This window comes from Crocodylus porosus, unplaced genomic scaffold (assembly GCF_001723895.1).
Source record: "Crocodylus porosus isolate Cpor-Errol unplaced genomic scaffold, CroPor_comp1, whole genome shotgun sequence".
NCBI classification, from domain to species: Eukaryota; Metazoa; Chordata; order Crocodylia; family Crocodylidae; genus Crocodylus; species Crocodylus porosus.
The window spans coordinates 4,038,644-4,060,063 of NW_017728925.1; the positions used below are offsets into that span (position 1 = coordinate 4,038,644).

Sequence of the window (21,420 nt, forward strand, 5' to 3'; positions counted from 1 at the left end):
CTATGCTGATGAAGCAATGCAATAAGCAGGGACTGAGAGCTGTCAGTTAATGGTTAAAACTAAAATGCCTGGTGCCCAGCTTAGAGGTTTTTAGGACATGGCCACTGTATGGCCAAGCAGTTCCCAGACCACACCCTGGGAGCTACTTGATTAGGGTTGCACTGCTCTGAGCCAGGAAGGGCTGTGGTCATATCGCCTCCTGATTTTAAAAATCTCGGCTATGTGGACTTGAACACTTGGAGAATGCCAGGTATAGCATTATTCAGATATCTCTTGCTCTCTTTACTCCCTGCCAACAAACAGCTTGTTATCAACACTACCTCCTCCTCTGTTCTAGTACAGGCATGGTACTGGCAGTACAGACCGCTCCGTTTCTCCCCCCACCGCTGCCTTGAGTCTCCTCAAACTCACTCCCCTGAAAGCATGTCTCTGTTGCCAGAGTGTTAGTAGGTTGTATTACCAAGCCCTGCCTTTTTTTTTTTTTTTTTTTTTTTTTTTTTTTTTTTTTGGGGGGGGGAGGAGAGGTACCTCCTTGTATCCTGTGAAGATTGTGGTGATGGGGTGCTGGCTTGCAAGGGGGTGGCAAAAGTGTGGAGGGATTTGCCCTCTGGACTCCTATTCCTTCTTGCTTCCTGCCATTGCATGTAACTGTCTTAGTGCAGGCTGGCAGGTGACTGAAGCCTGGGAAGGAGAGGAGTCTTAAACCTTCCTGCCTTATGCAGGGGGGATGTGCTGTGCACAGCTTGTCATCCCCAGATAATGGGTTGGATGTGTCCTTGCTCATAGCTCTCCTAGTGTTGAAGCTCGAGCTCCCCTGAGGTGGGTGCTGCAACAGTGAATTGACAAAGGTCATTTGAGCTCCAAACATGACTTAACCACTCTCCTTCTTTCACGTGGTAGAAAGCAGGTATGCCCAAGCCAGACATAGATGTGGCTGATCAGTCTGCCTTCCCCACAGCAGGTTAGCACCTGTTTCTCTGCCTGCTCCTTGGATGTGCAGTGCGGGGCAAAGCTGGCTCTGTACTAGGTCTGTCCATGCTAGAAATGGTAGGTGCCCCTAGATTTTACTTTATGCATGGCACTTTTTTATTTCAATTTGGGATTCACAACTGGTTTAATGGCAGGACTCCACATCGAGCAGGAAAGGGCAGAAATGTGGAAGCTGAGGTGGCTGGTAGCTTTTAGATTTCAGTGTTGGATTTCATGCAACTTGCCTGAAAATGAGCAGATTCTCATTTGGGGGAAGGGGAATGCACATAAGTGTTGCCTGTCAGGGGGGCCTTGGAGTGGCTTGTCCAGGGTGTCTGCCTTAGTAAAAATACTAAGCTGACAACCTTTTGCAACAAGAGCTGTAACCACTTGACAGGTGCAGGGGTGTGGATGACAGTCTGCTCATCTTGAGTCATCTGGGTAAGATAGGGGTGGCAGCAGCTGCTAGATACCACTAAGGCATGTGGTTCTGTTCTGAGGCTGGCTGTGATTTGTGACATCTACCCACTAGGAACAAAACCAAGACTCAAAATCCTGCCTGGTTCACATGAAAGGTTGGACCTCTGGTCATTCCAGTGCCTGGCTGGATTTAAACTATAACCTCCCCTCGTTTGCCTCCGTTTAAGTGCTCCAGCATGCAGTCTTAGCTGATGGGACTTGCACCTTTTAGTAATGTGAGCAGGGCTGTGGCCTTGTCATCAACCCTCTTTTGGCCCCTGCCTCACTGCTTCTCATAGGTTTGCCTCTGATGGATAGCAGACTGCCCTGCTTCCTGGAATTTGTAACTTTGGCTTGAAATTTTCCCTTGGATTCCTAATCTGACACCACTCCTTAAACCCGGGCATGGGGCCTCAATGTGCTGTTCACACTTCCAAATGCTCTCATGCAGTTCTTCCTTCCTCTGCCTATAACACAAGCCCTTTTCTGAATTATCTCTTCTCACTGGGGGGGAGAGAGCTGTCTTCTAACCCTGGCAAGCATCTTTTATTGCCTCTCTTTAGCTGAGAACTTCTCATGCTCTTAACAGAGGAATTGTCTCACTTGCAAGTCCAGGAATGGAGAGCTCAGACCCTGGAAGGGGGGGGTCTATGAAGGGAATAGTCATGGAGGAATAATTCTGTTGCTGTCTGGCCCCAAATCTTCTCCTTTGGAAATGGACTCCAGTGATGCAGCAAGGAGACTTCAGCAATGTCCAAGGTGTGGGGTTCGAGTATGACCTCTAAGACTGTAGTGAAACTACTCTCTGCCTTTCATCTTGCTGAAGCTTTGTAGCTCTGACAAACATGCTTCCCAACCTGGCGAGCACTTGCAGGCCTAAAATGATGGAGAAACCAAAATTACTCATGCAGGAAACTTGGAACATGGAGGGATTCCTTCCTGTGGTGTAAATGACTCCTGCAGAGCCCCCACTTCAGGAATAATCTATTCTAAAAGTGAGGGTCTGGAGAGGTGAGTGCCTGTGCCCAAGTTTGGGAGTGAACTGAGTGAGGAAACCTCCTCAGCCCTCCGTGTCCTATTGCACAGTGCAGCTTAAATGGAGAATATTAATCCTGACTGTACAGGGCTCTTGCAACAATCAACACAGCCTGTCCTCAGGAAGTGGGAGGGAAGCATGCAATTCTAGTCACTGCAAAGTAACAATACAGTGACATGCTCTTAAAACCTATCAAAAATATTTCCCTGCAACCTTTTGGCCTCTTCCTCAGGAAGGTGCTTCTCTTCAACCATATAATAAAAAAAAGTGCTACCTCCCTCCTTTCTTAAAGCAGACCTCTTCTCACCTTTGCAAGTAGTGCTTCCTTTAGCCAATCTGAGGCTGTGACTGACTCACCAAGTCCTAAACAAGCTGTCAGAGTAGCCCCCTCTGATTGGGAAAAGTCTCCTGTCTGTTAGCTCTGCCTGTGTCCTTTATTTTAGCCTTAACCGTTAGATTGAACACTGCTGTTCAGTGCCAGACGTATTGAATGCTGGAGCTGTGAGATGTCAGAGTAGCCATGGGCCCTAAGGAAGGAGGCCAAGTGTGACTTTGACTGGTTAAAGCAAGCTGTGAAAGTCTAGTGGTATCCCCTGTGCTGCATGTGGATGCAGTGCTGTGCCTGATGAACAAGACCATTGGAGCACTATACCCCACCAGCAGGATCTAATTGCCAAGCTGGAGGTCTCAGCTTGTGTGCAGGGCACCAGATGGTGTTAACTGATGAACCTCTAAAGGTGGCCTGTTGAGAGTTTCCTGTTAAGAGACCCAAATAGTCTCTCTGGCTGTAAGTATTAAATGGTTTTGATTAGAAAGATCAGCTGACCTGGCTTTGGGAACAGGCTGATCTGCAATAGATGGGCTGACTAAGCAAGTGGTGTGAGAAGGGGTAGACGGCAAGACCCATGGCAGCTTTGTCCAGAACGCTCCCGCTTCCCTGGCAAGGAGTAAAGGCTGATGGGTGACAAGTTTTGGCCACTTGGTTGGCTGGTGTGTGTTGGGGTCCTGATCCCAATAAACCTGGGCTTCCTCTTCTTGCTGTTCTGAATGGGGCTGGGATCTATATCAGAAAGCCTAAATCCCTTCCCTGTTGCAGGTCCTCCTTTTTAATGCATGAAGGGCTGGATTCCTTTCCAAGTGCTGCCTGAGGGATTTGGACACTAGTTTTTCTCACTGTTTTCCAGCATGAGCCTGTCAGGATGTGACCCCTGTTGGCTCACTGACTAAGAACCGTGTGCATCTTATGCTACTAACCAAGAGATTACAACTCCTGGCCAGACTGTTAATGTCTTGTTTGGCCGTGTGCCTGGTAAGTACTGTAGTGTGAAGGCATCTGTTTAGAGAGTCTCCTGACAGGCTGGCTTAATTCAGAGGCTTGGCTTCTCTTAGCGTAAACAAGGAAGTCTGCATTGGATGCTGTACTCTATTGACTCTTGATGAGAATTGTCATTCCTGGTGCCATGTAAAGGAGCAGCTTGTCTGAATTAATGCACTTTGCATATAGATACAACTCCTGTGCCATATGTGGGTATTCTAACTACCTAATGGGCAATGTAGGGATCCATGTACTGAGCAGATCTAATGGTGGTTACTCTTCCCCCAAGCTGTACAGCAGAGGTATAAGAAATGTAATGATGTAAATTTTGTACCATTTAACCTTGATTGTATTTGCTACTTGTAGACATTTTTTGATGCTATCTTAGAAACTGGATGGGTCTACATGGGACCCTAAAGGCACAGTAGACTAACTCTCTACTTCATGGCAAAAACCATGTTACTATGCAGTAGAACTAGTCTAGTGTGCATTAACATCACATGCAAAGCATGCACTGCTGCTGCTGCTACTACTACTGCACAGTAGCATTGACTTGCAGTGCATGAAGGTAGTATCTGTAATTACAAGTATGAAATCTAATGTTATAATTATGGCATACTTAATGAATGTGTAGATGTCCTCACTTCAGAGCTTTTCTCTTTCAGTGAGCATAAGGAACCTGGGGGGGAATTATACGATGGGGAAAGGGGAACCAAATAAGGAACAGCTTGGGCTGGAGTTCAAGTGGTAAGGCAACAGAGTGTGGAGCAGTAGAACTTGATTGCTGCTTGAGCCATTGTGTGGGAAGGGGCAGAACTGAAGACAACCTGTAGCCGGAAGGGTGGTGATTACCAGTATAGAGAGGAGGAGGTCAGATTGGATCGATAGGAGGTAAGTGGTCAAACAGGACCTCCCAAGAGACTGTCTGAGATTTGGAGATCGGGACACAAGTTTGGTATGAAAGGTAGATCTGAATCTATTCTTTTCCCTAGCTTCCACAGCCATCAGATAAGTGGATTACTTCACCTGGAAGAGGTCTGAAAGCTGATCTGTGGAGCCCTTGCAAAAATTGGGGGAGTTAAGGGCCTACCAAAGGTATTAAGTTTGCTGCCACAGAACTAGAGGAAAATGAGAAAAGACTGACATGTAATGTGTTGCTTATTTTATATTGTAGCTTTCCTCAATATGCCTTTCTCTGTATCTGAGGAGCAGCATTTGCTGTTGGATAACAGGGGATAGAGTAGGCTAATTTTTGCAAGTCTGTCTTCTCTTTCTCTCTGCTCAAGATACAAAGCCAGAGTGGATCACAACCCTTCTGTAACTTTTTTTTTTTTTTTTTTTTTTTTTTTTTTTTGCCAAGGCCAACTTGCTTGTAATGCGCTCTCTCTCTGTTTTTTTGTTTTGGTGTGTGGTTTTTTCCTTGCTGCTTTGCCAGAGGATAGTGGTTGAAAACTCCAGTATGAAAGTACTTGGTTTATAACCAGTCCTAACTGTGAGATGACTTTTTTTCCAGAAGCTTGGCCCGGAAATGCAGCTGGAGCTTCACTAACAAACCCTGGAAAGACTGGGTTGCATCTAGTGTGCAGATCCAGACCATGGTACATGGCTCAATGCGCAGTTCCATGTTCCTAGCAGTTGATTTTCATCTTTCTACTGAGTCCAAGGTGTTGTCAACATTGTGGTCTCTAACAGCACTTGAAACACTTTGAAGGTTCATGCCTGGAAACATGTCTGCGTACAGAGCAGTGTCTAAACTTGTTCTCTGCTAGACTTCTGCAAGGAAGATTTTAATGTCTATAATGAAAGTGGGGGGGAACTACACATAACATGCACTAGAATGCCAAAATGGGCTGGCTGCTATTGCATAAAGGCTTACCTCTGCTTCCTACCTGCACGAGGCCGGCAGCCTGGAGCATGGGAGCAGGAGGCATGTCTTAGGCTCCTTGGTATCCTCTGTTCATGTCCGATCGATTCTTCTTCCTGCAATTCTCTCCCAAGTGCTTTTGTCAAAATTGGGGCCTTAGTTTCGGGGGAGGCCAACATAAACAAGGCAGTTTGCTGTGATTGCTAGGGAATTACTGTCTTCCGGCCGCCTGAACTGATGGTGCGGGTGAAACATAACAGAACAGTAGACAGGGAAAACTCCCTCCTCGGACTTCATGCTGTTCTCTGAAATGACATGCACTTCTCTAAACTTCTGGTTCTGATTCTGGCCCTGAGAGCACTGTTATCTCCTCTCCGCCACTTGCAAAAGAAGCTGTTCGTTAGATTTTTAACAGTTCTTGCAATGGCTTTCTGGTGGCGGGTTGGAATTGCCCAGCTCACATCTGACTGAGCAGGCTGGCACTAGGACCTGATTTTTGCAGCTCCTAGAGCCATTGGACGTAGACCATAGGTTGCTGATCCCTGTTTTAGGTTGGTAAAAGCTTTGCTTGGCACTGGGGAAATGTCTCTAGGAGGTGGTATGGTTCAATAGTTGGAGCAAGGGACCAGAAGTTGAACTTGGGGTTCAGTACTAGCTAGGTGGCTGCAATGGTCAGAGTAAAGATGGCAAGTTTGCTCCTATGCCAAATACTGATGTTGTTATCATTCCTGGAAGAATTTATTTGTTTCCTGAACCTGTGTGTTACCAGGGCACAAAGGGTTGCCTGGTGAGTAGGCTGTTGGGGTGGGAGTCCAGGCGGAGCTCCAGGGCTTCAGGTTTTTCACTAATGCCTGAAAGTGATGCAGGAAAAGTGACTGGATCCGTCCTGCACCTCGCTGCACCAAGTCTACAGTGAAGCTAAATAGCTCCCTGCCACACCAGTACAGGAAGTGCAAAATCTACTTGGATGTCTGAGCACCTCAGTTTTAAGGGTAGTTAGTAAGTAAGTACCTCAATAAAAACTACTCTGGTTCCTGACCTTGACAGTGTGTGTTTTGTTTTTTTCCCCAATGCCCACACTAAGCAAATAGCCCTTTTTGAGAACCGATCCACTAGATACCTAAAGTAGGCACCCCTTTCTCTGGATAACAAGTACTTGGCTAGTGTGTGACCTGGCCTTTCTATGGAGCTGCAAAAGAAGCTGTTTTTATGGCTTGATGTGTAATATACTTCTTTATGTGAAGGGGAATGAAGTCCACTTCCCTGACGAAGTCGAGGGTCACATCACGCCTACAGCTCTTTATTCCCATCACTGGCTTAATGGGTCCTTCTAGCTTCTCCTAGATCACTGACCCAAATGTAGCAAGCTTTGTTTTCTGGTGTGGTGTGTGGTTTTCTGTTTTTGGGGGTTTTTTTTGTTTTTTCTTCTTGCTGGCTCACTGAAGAGTTGCAATCTCTCTACTTCAGCACAAGAAATGGTGCTGGAGAGGGTGTGGAGGAGAGCTCACTGAATTGAGAAGAAGAGCTAAAGAGAACGGGGAGCAAAGGTAATGGTTTCAAAAGGGCTCAAGTCCTGTGATTTTTTTTTTTTTTTTGGGGCTTGTAGTCTCTCTTGAAAAGCCTAGCAAGTCTGAGAACAGCCTAGGCAGTGCCTGTTAGGGAGAAATGCTGCATTTGACTCCTTATGAGAGTAACAAAGGGAAGAAATATCTTGAATTGAAAGTAATGCACCTTCTGGTCTCTTCATAATTCTCCTACCTTGTACACGTGGAGCATCAATACATGAACTACAGTTGATGATGCAATTTGAGGAAAACTAACTTTTTGACCCTGTGATCTCATGTGGGCTTCAGTCTTGTTCAGCTGACGCCTTTTGGATTGGCCTGGAAATGCCACTGAGTTGTATTCCAGGATTCACATATGGTCTTATCCTTCTACAGCTATCAAGGTGAGCTGCATTGGATTTTGTGGGGTGTCTAACAAAGTCAATGACACGGCATGGACTGTTGAGGAGCAGTACTTTAACAGCACCTTCTCCTTGGCGGACAAAGGTAAGAGCCAAAAGGGATGGTGGTGTGGGGGAGGGAATACGTTGATTTTTCAGATGACTTAGGTTTGTTTGTTTGTTTTTTGTGTTTTGTTTTTCCTCGGCTCTACCTGAGCTATTCGTCATGCGTATATCAAGATGTTTAATGTCTCTTGGTCCTTTGCAGTATTATATGTTCAAACTGTCTCTGTATAAGGTGCAACCCAGATATGAGGTTCACCTGAACCTCTGACTCTCAGAAATATTGAAATGGCTATACCATGCAGCAGTTGCCCCACATGGCTTGCAAGCATTGCTTGTTACAGCTGAGATGCATCTCTGGTCTGTAGAGACTTCTCCCCACTACAGTTTGAAATTTTGCAGCAACAACAGTTTATCGTACCTATTTTGTCGCTATTCCATGTATTGTTTCCGAAAATAAAGCCTTTGCTTCTGGATACTCTAGAATAGATGTTTTTAAGAGTACAGTGGGGCAACCCCAGGGCAGTGTGGTGTTATGCTAGCAGTTCAGTCAAAAGCAGCTTTGCCCCAGAGGTGCTGAAATGATTGCAACCTGTTTAAGGCTTTTCTTCCTTGTGTATGGAAGTCCCTCCCTGCGAGAGGAAATGCCTGTTTTATCGGTACCTGGCACGTATTTCTGCCACATGGTAAAATAACACTGGCATGCTCTGGGGAATTTTAGGACTGAAAGCTGCCTGTCATTTGGTAAGTAGGTTGATACACTCACAAATAATGCATGCTGTATCCAGGCCTCCATTGAAAGCAAGAGGTACCAGTATTCACTTGCCAGAGGCAGTGTATTTTCGTAGTAACTGGAGAGTGTTAGGGAACCAAACTATTAGATGTTTCATGTAATAATAGGAAATTGGTGGGAGCTAGTAAAGCTGCAGTGACTGCTTCTGCTTAGTCAGCAGTCTGCAGGCACGGCTATTAGCATGTGCTGGTGATGGGCCAGCTTCATCCTTGCAGCGTGACCTAACATCGCTACATTGCACACAGCAAAATAGAGAGGACCCTTTTGGGGTTGGATGTAAGGTCGGCACCCAGCTGGGGAGGAGTTTGGGAGAGATGTAGGAAGAGATGAGGCTCAGTCCATGCAGCATGAAAAGAATAGGAAATGCCTCCATCTCCCTTGGAAATGACACGGATGGGCTGTGTCCCCACATCCAGGGGCATGTAGTTGCTGGAGGGGAAGCAGTGCCACAAACTTCATGCTTTTTCCCTTGTACATTGTGTCCAGTATGGAGAAATATCCTCTGGGTGGGGTAGGGAAGATGTTAGCACCTGGGCTGGCCCCAGCAACCTTACCTGGGGGCTCCAGCAGTAGCAATCTAGGTGCACAGAGCCTGCTGGCAACTAGAGCATGGCTCTGGCTGGCCAGGCTCTGGCTGCAGGCGGTACACGCTGCAACCACACGCATTGTCCCACTCTCTCTCTTTTTTTTTTTTTTCCTAGTGCAGGGTTTTTTAATGCCTATGGGAATTGTAGCATGCAACACAGTGAATAGCCGCATGGCAAAATCCACAAAGGCTTTTTAAAGCACTCCAGGTGACAGAGCTCTAGATGAGTATAGAGCTCAAAGCTGTGTGCTTTTGATTGCAGAGGTTTAGCTGGCTAAAACAGAGCAAGAGCTTTTTTTTTTTTTTTTTAGCGGTTGCAAGTTAAAATTGAGTACTAAGCTTTCTTTGCTAGTAGTTTCCTGTGAGAAGCCTTTGTCTGAATGACTGCCTCTCCTGTACTGGTAGAGCTTAACCATGTCTCCCCGTCTGACAAAGGAGGCAAGCTGTGTCCCATGTAGTATTCCCTCTCCCTTCTTCCTCCCCTGTTTCCACAAGTTCTCAACTGATGGATACCTTCAAAATGAGCAAGGACCTTCAGTTCTAGTGATGCTGTTGCATTTGGTCCTTGTTGCTGGAATGAAATGCAGACCAGCTTCTCCCAAGGGGAAGAGCTACAGGCTAATGTAGCTTCAGATTGACCAAAGAGCTGTGGAAGGAGGGAGGGAGGGTGCCCAGTCCCTGATGTTGAACTTCACAGGCTTTCTGGTTTTTGTTGTTGTTAGCCTCGTCTGAAAACCCCCGCTAACGCATGGAAAAGCTGGCTGATTGTTGTACAGTATTCCACGGCTTCTGGGTAGCAGCGGGCTTTGTGTCGGGACTTGTTTTTTGACAGTTTACCTGAGGTTCCTTCAGTGACTTCAGTTGGTGTGACCTGTAACAAGGGGCTTTCCTGGGGCTGGTCTGCCATTGGCCCACCCACCTGTTTCTTGGCCAACTGCCCGCCTCCTTGTCTGTCGCACCTTTTTGTTTCTTGGTTGGTTTTAATAAGGCAGGAGATTGCCCATTCTTGCCCTAATGCCAGGAGGCGTGATCTGTGGCTCGCTTCCTCCTCTACACTGCAGTGCAAGCCTTGCAGATGGCATCCAGGTGACATGCTCCCAGCCTACAGCCAGACCAAGCTTAGCCCTTGTTGTCAGGACACCCTCAACTGGGTCTCGCTTGTGGAAGTGTCAGGTGCTTCCCCCCAACCCTGCAGGTGACTCTTGGAGTTGAAGTTTGGCATTCTTGAAAGTTGTATTGCCGTCTGCCTCTTCACCTCCCTCTTTAAACTATAATTTTTTTTGTTTCTTACAGACTAGTTAGGAGCCTCCAAAAACTTCTGAAAAGTGTCAAATTGAACTGCAGCTTTAAAGGATAAGGGTGTGTCCAAGCAAGGTGACACCTCTTTATACAGTGGGAGTTAAGTATTACCAGGATACTCATGCTGTAGGTTTTTGTGATGGAGTGTCAGACAGGCCAAATGAAGCTCTTCCCATTGCGGATGAAGCCTGAGATGGAAGACTTCTGTAACCACTTGAATTGGGTATAGACTCGCTGTGTCACTCCGGCCATGTCACTCTCTCTCAGGCTCTGTTTATTCTAAATGAACCGTTGGAGAAAGCAGTGATCCTTAACGATACGTTCGTAGAGTGCAGAGGCAGAAGTAACGCTGCGAAGGGCAGCCTGCAGTATCGTATTGAGGCCAGAATGGAACGTGTGGCGGTTTGTCTGATTTCCTCCTGCCTCCACGTATATATTTGTTCCCTTTAGCACCTTGAGTCTCTCCACACTGGGAGAGACGAATGTTCAGGCAGGAAGTCCCAGTTGCAGAATGGCTCTGACTTATTTATTTTGGGGGTTATTATGATGACTTGCCTTTTGTAACTAGTATATCCTAAGTGGTGATAATTTCTAGATCAATTCACATGAATGGCATAATTTAAGCTCCTTCTTGGTGCTCTGGTTTTGTATGTTTCTTCTCTGTTCAGATCACAACAGAGGGTTAAGTTTTTTTGGTTTTCCTTGTAAATGGACATTCCTGCAGACTTGGACCTGAGGCTGGCTGGGACCTTGCTGGCTTCTATATAGTCATCATCAAGAACGAGTCTTCTGGTTCAGATTTGGGTAACAGTTTCATACTTGCTGAACAGAGCGCAGCTCATTTTGCCTGGTGCTGGGTTTGGCTCTGAAGCTATAAGAGTAAAAATGAGTAGCGAGTGCTTTTGCCAATGAAGTTGGTTATATCATAAAGGCAGTTTCCTGAATAAGAGGATGGCTTGGATATCTATAGCTGCTCTTATTCAAACTGCACTTGAAAGCACACCAGCTTTCAGCAATTGTGCTGTCCTGCAAGTTTTATAGTACAGTTCTGGGAAGAGGCTTAGTTCCATCAAACTGAAACTTATAATGGTGTGTGCCAGGCACTTGTCACTAGTACATAGTTGTAGTACTCTGGCATGTCAAAGTGGCAGTGACCTAGTCCACTGTGGCTATTGGGGTGGGTGGAAAAGTAAATGTGCATGCGGTAGGCACGCTGCTCCCTCTGATAGCATTTTGTTCCTGTTCTGCACCATGCTTTCCCAAGCACTCCTGATAAAATGGGTATGGCCTTCCAGTGCCAAGATACAGCTATTTACCTCTTGCTCAAGGGCTATCCTCATTGGCTCACAATTCGGGAGCTGTCCTGTGGAAACCGTCGATTTTTAAATACGTATAACTCTTGCCCCTTCTGTGAACCTGCTGTGCAGTGAAGCGTGTTTGGCTGTTGGTGACATGCTAAACAATGAGTTACAGACCTTTTTGCAATGGTTAACTATTCCTATGGCTGTAAGGCAGTAGGAATTGAAGATAAACCTCCTTCTTGCATGGAATCTCTTGATAAGGCTAGCATTTGGTGGGTATTGGCTGTTGCGCACATGTAGCATGGATTGCAGCTGGAGTGGGCTACAGAACAGGACCTCGTACCCAAGGGATGGAAGGACTTTTGCAAAAACTTCATCCCTTAGTTCACAAATTGGCATGCTGTTCAGATGGGGTAACGTTCTCAACTGCTAAGCTCTACTCTCCAAATTCTCAATCGGGGAGAAGACTAACTTTGTCCTTGCAAGTATCTGTGTGTCACTTCTTGGTCCATTATCCCAGACATGTAACAGGGCAGCTTGGCTACTAGAGCTGCTGGCATGGCTGTGGTGACAGCTCCTATTTTCCAGCTCCCTGCCCAAGTTGGCACCTGTAGCTGCTGCCCTGGTCACCCCACCTTTTAGTTGCACTACTGTATTTTCCCTTCTCTCTCCTGTGAGTGTGCTAGTTGGCTACCCAGCTTTTATTTTGACACCTGTGTGGACCTGGCCTGACAAACTGCCCATTAGTTGATCAAGGGATGATGTGTGCTATAAACAGCTGAACAGGAAGGAATTGGAATCTGTGTTTGGCTTTTTCTAACCACTTGGCTGCTTTTCAGCTTCCCTCTCCTGTGTCTCTACCTCCACATGTGCTTTAGAGAGGGGTCTGTGTTCTTTTAATATGGATGGTCAAGTGCCCTGGGACACTTCCTTTCACCCTTCCCCTCTCCAATGTCTCTTTCCCCCAAAATAAATAATTAAATAAAAGCTGTATGCTAGCTCTTTCCTGCGTATGGGTGGTTGTTCTTCCCTGAGAAGGCTGGAGAGCACTTGAGGAAAAGGCATATCCTTCTGATGGTCAATAACACCAGCACAGCTGAAAGGCTCTTTTTATGAGCAAAGAAAGGACAGCTGAGCAGGCACTGATCTGGCTGCTTTTGTCCTTGTAGGCTGGGAGTGTCAGGTGACAGCCTGGCTCAGAGAGAAACCAGGAACAGCTGGTGCCCTTTAACTGTTTCCTGGTGACGCACACTGAGACTACCTTGCTACTATTGCTCATTATTTATGTTTCTTAATCAGAACATAAGAAATGCCATATCGAGTCAAGCCAGTAGTCATCTAGCCCGGTATCTTCACTATTGACAGTGGCAGGAGCAAATGCTTTAGAGCAGTGGGGACCAGCCTTTTTCGGTAGGTATACCACCAACTAACCCCCTACTTTTTTTTTTTCCCTATTCACCTGCTTGATGGGATCAGAGTGGGAAAGCATTCTGCTGCTTCTCTTTTTTTGTTTCCTATCTTATCTGTTGAGGTGCTGCCTGTCACCTTTCCCAAGCTGCTGCATGCAGGCTACTTATGGCATGGTATATCTAGATCAGGAGCTCCCAAACTGTGCAAGATGTCTCTGGGGGATGCATGGGATAAATTGTGTAATGAAGGATTTAATTTTTACTATATTAATCCACATTTTTTAAAGTGTTTAAAATATAAAACACCCTGGTTAGGGGTATGTAGGCAGCTGGTAAATGTGGAAGGGGATATGCAACAAAAAAAAGTCTCTAGAAACCTTCGACCTAGATCCTTCTGTCCCTTGTTTGTTATCACCCTGGCATCTACCACCATTTGGTTTAGAGATAACAGAATAGACAGATGTTTCCTCTGGCAATAGCTATTCTTAGATCTCTCATCCACAAATATCTAGTCCAGGGGCAGGCAATGTCCAGCCCACAGGCTAAATTAGGCCTACAGAGGACTCCATTTCCTAGGAGCCCCTGCCTATATTGCTGCAACTGATTGCCACTCCTGGGGTCTCTATGGAAGAGCTGTGGTGGTGTGGGACCAGGATTTCCACGGAGACTGGCCCCAGCAGTGCTTATAGGGTGGTGTGGCAGGGCAGGGAGCTGCTCTGGGGCTGGGATCTTGTGGCAGTGACAGCATGGTCCAGAGCTGGGGCAGAGCTGCGATCCATGGCCTGTGCACCCCAGGCAGTGGTGTGAGGGCAGTGGATCATGGCTTTGCCCCAGCTCTGGACCACACTGCCACCACTGCAAGATCCTGGCCCCAGCCCTAGAGCAGCTCCCTGCCTGTCCACATGTCCTGCCAGTGCTGCTGGGGCTGGTCTCCATGGAAATGCTGGGCCTGCTGCTCCTTGGGTCTCCACAGAGTCCGGCTGCTAGCCAGATCCGCTGTTTGCCCACCCATGGTCTAGCCCCTTTCTGAACCTGGCTACATCCACCTGGGGTAACGAGTTCCACGAGCAAACTATATGTTCTGCTTTTAAACACTGTTAATTTTGGTGGGTGGCCCTTGGTTGTAGTATTCTGGGACTTGTGATTTAACAGTTCTCTGTTCTTTTTCTTTTCTGCACTTTATTCCTCATCTGAATTCTCTCCAACACGAGCTTCTAGTTGGAGGGCCAAGATGGTGACCCAGTGTTCGGCTCCCTGCTGAGTTATTCCACCCCAGTTAGTTCAGGTAGTGATGGGGGATGTTGAGGCTGGTTCTGCATCGCAGCTGCTGGAGCCCTTGGCAAGTCCAGTGGGTTGGCATTGGGTCAGTAAAGTACTTCTAGTGTAGATAGAAACTCTGCCACATCAATAGCTGTTGCAAGTCACCAGCAAAAGCTTTCTCTGATAGCTGCTCATTTTCTGGGTACCCTTTCAATTTTATGGCCAACTGGCTGGCCTGTGTCACCTTCCCTTCTCTCATCAGAGCTATTGTGTTTGATTAAGCTGAGAGTGGAGTGTGTGTGTGTGCAGGGGGGAGGTTCATAGGGCTACTAGCAAATATGGGATGGTTCTAGCCACGTGCAATTTGTGTATGTTCTCCAACATGCTAATACATGAACAATTCTAGAGGCAAGGACTGGAGTTGCAACTTGGTGCACCTAAGGTGGGAGCAGCCTGGGTGCTGGCCTATGGAAGTGGGGGGGGGGGAAGCCACTGCTGCACTTGGTGCCTGGCTGCTTCATTTAGGTGTCTGCTGCAACCAGAAGTGGCACTTCATTTCTCCCTTCCTCTCCTTCTGCCACCCTAAAATTGGGGGGGTGGGGATGGCTGTTGGACTCATCTGAGTCCTGGGTGGTTTTTGTTTCTTCCTAGGCAATGGTTTAAGCCGCTACATGCGCTCCAAAGAGGTTGGCAACCGCTTCAGTCTGTATCACACAGCTCTGGACTCTCTCTTCTTTAATAAGATGTACCATCAGGAGAGCAGTTATTTATGGCTCCAACAGCTCCTTTGTCCTTGTGCTGCAACTCCTCTAAACCTTTTCTGGTTGACCTTTTGGTGTTCTTGTCTGCTTCTCTAGTTGCTGGGAGCCTGTTACTTCCTCTTAAACTGAGTGTATAGGAGGAGCAAACCAGGCAGTACAGGGAAATTCAAGTGTATATTTGTTATCCTGTCTCTGTCTCTGTCTCTGTCTCTGTCTCTGTCTCTGTCTCTGTCTCTGTCTCTGTCTCTGTCTCTGTCTCTGTCTCGGCAAAGATCAAGTGAGACTAGGCATACTGAACCCCAAGGGACTAGCGCTTACATGTAGGATGCCTGGATTTGGGGAGTATCTGTAGCTCCAGACAGGGTCTGGGAGGGAGGATACTTGCCCAATGGTAGAGCCATGCAGGCTTGACAATTGAGCTCTAACTGAATTTGGAAGTGATTTGGCCCATGATATGAAATATTTAAAACAAAACAAAAAATCTTTTAACCTAGGTCTTTTTGAGGTCCATTCCGCAGCCCTGTTGCTCAGTGCTAGCCTCTCCTGCTACCGCCTTTAGGGTGGTCAGGGGAGGAAAGCCCACTTCAGGGGATCTCTCGATAGCTGAAGCACTACAGGTCGGCTTGCGCATTTCCTATGTGAAAACTCCTTGACCTTTTTAACTAGAAATATATCAACTTCCACCTCTCCTGAACCACACGGCATGGGAAGAATGTGCTGCAGCCACACAGCAGGAAGAAATTTCTAAAATCTTCCATCTTCCCAGGGGACCTTGAGTTTATTTTCTTTTTCCTCTTCTGGCCTATGCCAACCTCCTCTGCTGACTATTAGAGGCTAATTTTGGAGTATTTTGGGAACTGGGATGGGCAGGTAGAACAGCCTCTGCTAGTCTGACAACAAGCAAGATCTACAGCTGAAATCTGAGCTGATCTAATCTATCCCCTAACTTTATTCTAAAACAATCCTATAAGTGGGACCTTTGATTCCTTCCAGATTCCTGAGGTGGGGTCAGGAGGTTGGGCCATCCTAGCCTGAAGGGAGGGTGGGGTAGAGAGATGAGGCAGCTGGAGAAAACTGGCTGTCTGCCAGCAGTATCAGAAAAAACTGGCACTCCTCACTCCTGCACCAAAAAAACCTAAAATGCAACACAACCTGGTTTGTCAAGCCTGACAACATATCTGTTCCAATTCAGGGGAAGCCCAGCAGGTGTCTTTAAGACTAGGATGCAAATGGATCTTGCCTGTCTTGCAGGGAGCACTTTGTTTCTTTCTGACCACTCAACCTTGGCAACCCCTTGTGACCAGGATGGGGAAGAGATGCCAAACCACTAGGGACTCTTCAACCAGGCATTTTATTTTCACTTCCTGATCCACACAACCAGCCCCACCCTGCCTAAATTAAAAAAAAAAAGTGGTTGGTCGGTCTTCCCCTGACTGAGCAAATATTTTGAAACCTGAGTGCTGTTGGTCTGGAGCAGGGGCGGGCAATTATTTTGTGCGGAGGGCCTTTTGGCAAGTTGTTGAGGGACACGCGCTTCCCTCTCCAGCGCAGGGAAGCAGGAACAGTCCTAGGTCAGAAGTCTCTGCTAGCTGGGGGCTTCTGGTTTGTGGGGGAGGGGCTTGCTGCTAGATCCTGCTGCCAGCTTCCCCTGGGTCCTACTGCCCCTGGCTCCTTTAATCTTTTGACAGGCAGCCAGGAACAAATAAATATTACATTTGTTTGGTTTGTTTTTAAGGGCCCCGCAAGATGGATAGAATGGCCTGGTAGGCTGGATCTGGCCCCTGGGCTGTGTGTTCTTGGTTGTTGTTTTTTTTTTTGTTTGTTTGGTTTTTTTTTCTATACCTGGTTTGGAATATAGCCCTCTGTGGATATAGGCATGGTAATATGCCATTAGAAGGCATACCTGATTCTACCTGACTATTGAATCTGCTGTGGTTATAAGGCTCCTTGTAAATGTATATATTTATGTCCATGATGCTTTTTTTTTTTTTATAGTAGGTAGAGCAGGGTACACATTTGGGCATGGACAAGCTTATGATCCGTGTTGGGGTAGGTGACCCTGTCAAATGTGTGCTATGGTTTTTAAAACCAATTTCCCTGCATCTTCCATGCAAAGATGTCACATTGGAGCGCTGGACTACTTCTTCCTCTTTAAATCCTAACTCTTGGGAATGAATGGGAGTTGAAACCCCCTGCTTTTAAGACAGCTTCTTCTGCCTATATAAAAGGATACAAGGGTGTGGGTGGCCTGCTGTGCCGTGACTTCATGTGCCCAGGGTACTGTTGTGTGATATGCTCAATAGCTGTGGCCTGGTTGCAATAATGCAGCTAAATGTGCTTTTATGGGGGGGGGGAGAGAAAAAAGCTGCTAGAATCTGCTGAGTGTGCCAGCTAGTTTGAAGTGGAATTGGTCAGGTGTCTTTTTGAAGGTGGCTCTGGCTTCAGCTGTTTCACTTGTTCCAGTATAGTGTCTTATACTAGATAAGGTCATCTCCCTCTGGATAAAGTTGCCCTCTAGTGGAAAATGTCTCCTTTTAGTATTAATTTTGAGGGGATTTTTCCCACCTGCTCGGCTTGGCCTTTTTGGGGGAGAAGGGAGTTCTTTCTTAGTTGCATCTTTTTGAGGGTTCTTCTCTACCTCCTGTCTTGCACTAATTGGCTGGCATTTCTCTTGCCCTGCACTAGAAGGACTAGGAAAGTACAACAGCTGTGTTCCTTCAAGCCAGGGCCCTGACTTCTACCTAGCACCTGACATGGCACCAACACAGCCACTTTCCTGGTAGAGCTTCTAACTGCAGACCACCAATTTAATTATTCAGAAGATTGCAGCTCTCCACCTACATTTTCTGGACTCATTCTTGATGGTGAGAAGCAGATGTGTGGTGTCTCTGCACCCACACATGTCTGCATTTTAGCAGGCAGGTGTTAAAACATCCCATTCCTGTGCAGAAGTGATAATGGCATGAGTCAGTCTGCCCTTCAGTCCCACCTTCCTAGGTGGTTCAGCCCTGGTCTCCTTGTTTTTGTATAGGCCTGAGGTAAGGCATTTCGCAGCAGTACGAGCTGGAGTCCTGACTCCTCTGCTGTGGCACAGATTTGTGCTTTCCAACTCCAAGCTGCACAGGAGGCTGGACCCAGACAGATTCCCTCTAAGTGGGTTCAATTTTATGTAAACTTGCTCTTTTTGTACCTGAAATTTGTTATATGCAAGGTAAGTTCATATATAATATTTTTTTGTATAAATAAATAAAATATGTGATTGGCATAGGCTGGAGAACACTGCATAAATCAAATTTGCATAAAGCGAACCTACTTTTTAATGTAAGAAGTAGGGATAGGTTCCTGTGTTGGGTGCTCCTGGGGCCTCTCCACCATGGGCTGGGGTGAATGCAGACAAGTGGAGCCCCAGGTGGTGTGGTGCAGGGCATGGCACTCACCCCAGCCCTAGCTGCAGTGGCCCTGGGAGCTGCTGGCACCAACTGCCTGCAGCCACTGGGCTGCACCATGCCCCAAGCTCCCCTGGGCTCTGCCTGTCCCTGCTCACCCCAGCTCCCTATAGCTGCTGGGCAGGCAGCTGACACCAGCAGCTCCCAGGGCCACTGCAGCCACGGCTGGGGTGGAGACGGGCCCTAGAGCCACCACCTGCCTGAGCCTGCAGCGGCTGTTGGCCCCAGCCTGCTCTTGTCTGGTGGCCAGGTGGCCGTCCACCCCTGCTGCGGCCCTGGGAACAGCAGACGCTGCATGCTTGCAGCTGCTGGGCTCCACCAGGGGGTTCAGGGCATGGTGCCCTGGGGGAAGCGGAGCCCCAGGGGGTTTGGGGCATGGTGCAGCCTAGCGGCTACAAGCTGGCAGCATCCAGTACTCCCAGGGCTGCAGTAGGGGTGGGCAGCTGCCTGCAGCTAGACGAGAGCAGGCTGGGGCTGGGGCTTGTGGCACCTCCAGGCTCTTCTTGGTGCTCTGCCTGTCTCCACCCTGACCCTGGGAGCAGCTGGCGCCAGCTGAATGCACCAGGGCACGGTGCAGCCCAGCAGCTGCAGGGAACTGGCATCGGCCACTCCTGGGACAGTTGCAGCAGGAGCTGGGGTGAGTGGGGACAAGCAGCTCCTCAGGAGGTTTGAGGCATGGTGCAGCCCAGTGGCTGCAGGCAGCTGGTGCTGGCAGCTCCCAGGGCTGCTGCAGCCAGGGCTGAAGTGAGGGCCGTGCTCATGCTGCCCAGAGCTCCACTTGTCTGCACTCATCCCAACCCATGTTGGAGCGGCCCTGGGAGCAGCAGACATGGGAACCTATCCCTATTTCTTCTGTTATAAAGTAGGTTTGCTTTATGCGAATTAGATTTGTGGCATTCTCCAGGATTGCATGTACTGCATAAATCAAGGGAAACCTGTATATGCAGAGGGGGTTTAAGTCTTTTGGTGCCAGAGTTTGCTTATGCAGGGAGGCAGTGTGGTGGCTTCCATAGCTTAAGGGAGCCATAAGCTACTCTGCAGTGCTACACATCATCCTCCTGGCCCAGGCACTTGCCAGGGAAGAGGCGCAGAGCTCGCTACCCATGTCCTGTACTTTATTCTGGAGCACTCTCTTGACCTTTAGAGGCTTCTCCAAAATGCATGGGAGCCAGCACTTGGCATAATGAAAATGAGCTTGAAGAGCTCCCTGAAGAACCACTAAAACTAAGGGGCCTCTGGTGTTCTGTTCTGAGCATGGAACAACTTCCACTTCCCGTGCACAAGGCCACAAAAGAGCAGCTGCTTATGTGTGTGTCTTGCAGTTTTTAGTTGAGTCCCTAAAGCAGCTACTGACTGCATGAGCAGCCTTGGTAGCTCCCAGGAACCTAGTGGTACCTGAACTTCACTGTTCTCAGCACCAGATGGAAACCTCCTTCCAGGTCAGGCCCCCAAGAAAGATGGAGGGAGCCAGGCTTATTTGGTGGCTCTGGAAAGCTGCCTGGCATGTATTTTCTTTTGTATTAAGCCCTTGTTTTCACTTCTGTATTAGCTTTGAGGCATAACTCATGGGGTTTGTCCCTATCTTTGTTCTTCTGCACAAATAAATGCCTGCTCTGACTTATGCAGTACTGGGGCTTGAAGCTCTGTGAGGCTGAGACCTAGCTAGCAGCGCGCTGGGGGTCTCCTCATGCTTCTGATGCACAGCTTGAGTGCTAGTTCTGCTGCGTGCAGTCTCCTTTTTGGAGTTTGCTTCACTCCAACCAAAGTTTCTGTCTTAAGGCTGGTTTCTTTTCTGCAGTGTCAATATCCTCCAAGATGCTGTAGTACAGACAGCTTTTCGGTGCATCCCATAGGATGCTCCTGTGCTGTAGCTGTTTTGGAGAGAATCTAGTTCTGAGCCCTGTGCTTCTGTTCATTCCTAACGAGCAATTTTCAGGTTGTTCCTGCTGTTTGGGTATAGGTCAAGGGAAGACTTTTGTTTTGTGTGCCTCCCCCCTCCCCCCCCAAATATTCAAAATGTAAGGTAGGGGGGAATGAGACTCCTCCTAGCTCTCAACTAGGATTATAGCAAGGGAGCAATTTTCCTCTATGCTGCTGGGATGCATGAGTATCTTTCAACATAATGTAGCGGGAAGAGGCATACATTGGCTACATTTCTTGCCAATAAAAGTAGGAAATAGTTTTATTTTACAGAAGTGTAATTCTCCTGGTCTGGAGGGAAAGGCTGGTGACAAATACCCTTGTTCAGCAGCACCTGCCAGAGCCTGCCACCTCTGAGGAGTATATTTGGAGACTGGGAGACTTGATTGCTGAGTATAGGAGGATTGTATTGCTCTGGGTGGCACCAACAAAATGTAGTGACTAATATTAATGCATTGTTCTGAGTACTATAGATAACTGATGGCCAGGATAGCTGTTCATCAAATGAAAGGCTTGGCTTCAGAACAGCAGCAGCACTTTTGTGCAATGGATTACAGCAAGAGGGAACCAGAGATCTGCTGCTGGAGCAAAAAAACCCAGAGGGGTGGCCCCCACTGCTCTAGCCCTGTCTCGTTTAGGCATGATACAGCAGCCTGAATGCAGCATAGGTTATGGGTTGGCTGTATATGCATAATAAAATGAGACACTTGGGCTGGGTTTATTTTGGACTTTATTGGGAGAGGGCATGATGCATGTTACATGAGAACATCTAGTTGTTTGGGGCCTTGGTAAATGATCCGTTGGGCTGGTGCCTGGAAGTACCATCAGTGTGGTGTCTGTGATGGTCTATCTCTGTACGCATGCTGGTGCTGTGCTCTGTTGCTGCCCGTGCTTGTCCTCTCTGGCTTGCCTTGCACAAGCTACTGCTGTGTGAATTTTTTTTTGATGCTTTCTGGGAGGTCAAGAGTTTGAGAGATGAGATCCAAAGCCCTGG

General features: G+C 47.6%; 1 protein-coding gene across 1 annotated transcript in view; it reads left to right on the forward strand.

Annotated features, from left to right (window-relative positions):
- The first annotated feature begins 909 nt into the window (after positions 1-909).
- ARRDC1 (arrestin domain containing 1) overlaps positions 910-21,420 on the forward strand; it is a 38,132-nt gene continuing 17,621 nt past the window's right edge. Inside the window, exons 1-2 of the mRNA XM_019541099.1 lie at positions 910-961; positions 7,584-7,694. Coding sequence (XP_019396644.1) covers positions 910-961; positions 7,584-7,694 — 163 coding nt within the window. The remainder of the gene's footprint in view (positions 962-7,583; positions 7,695-21,420) is intronic.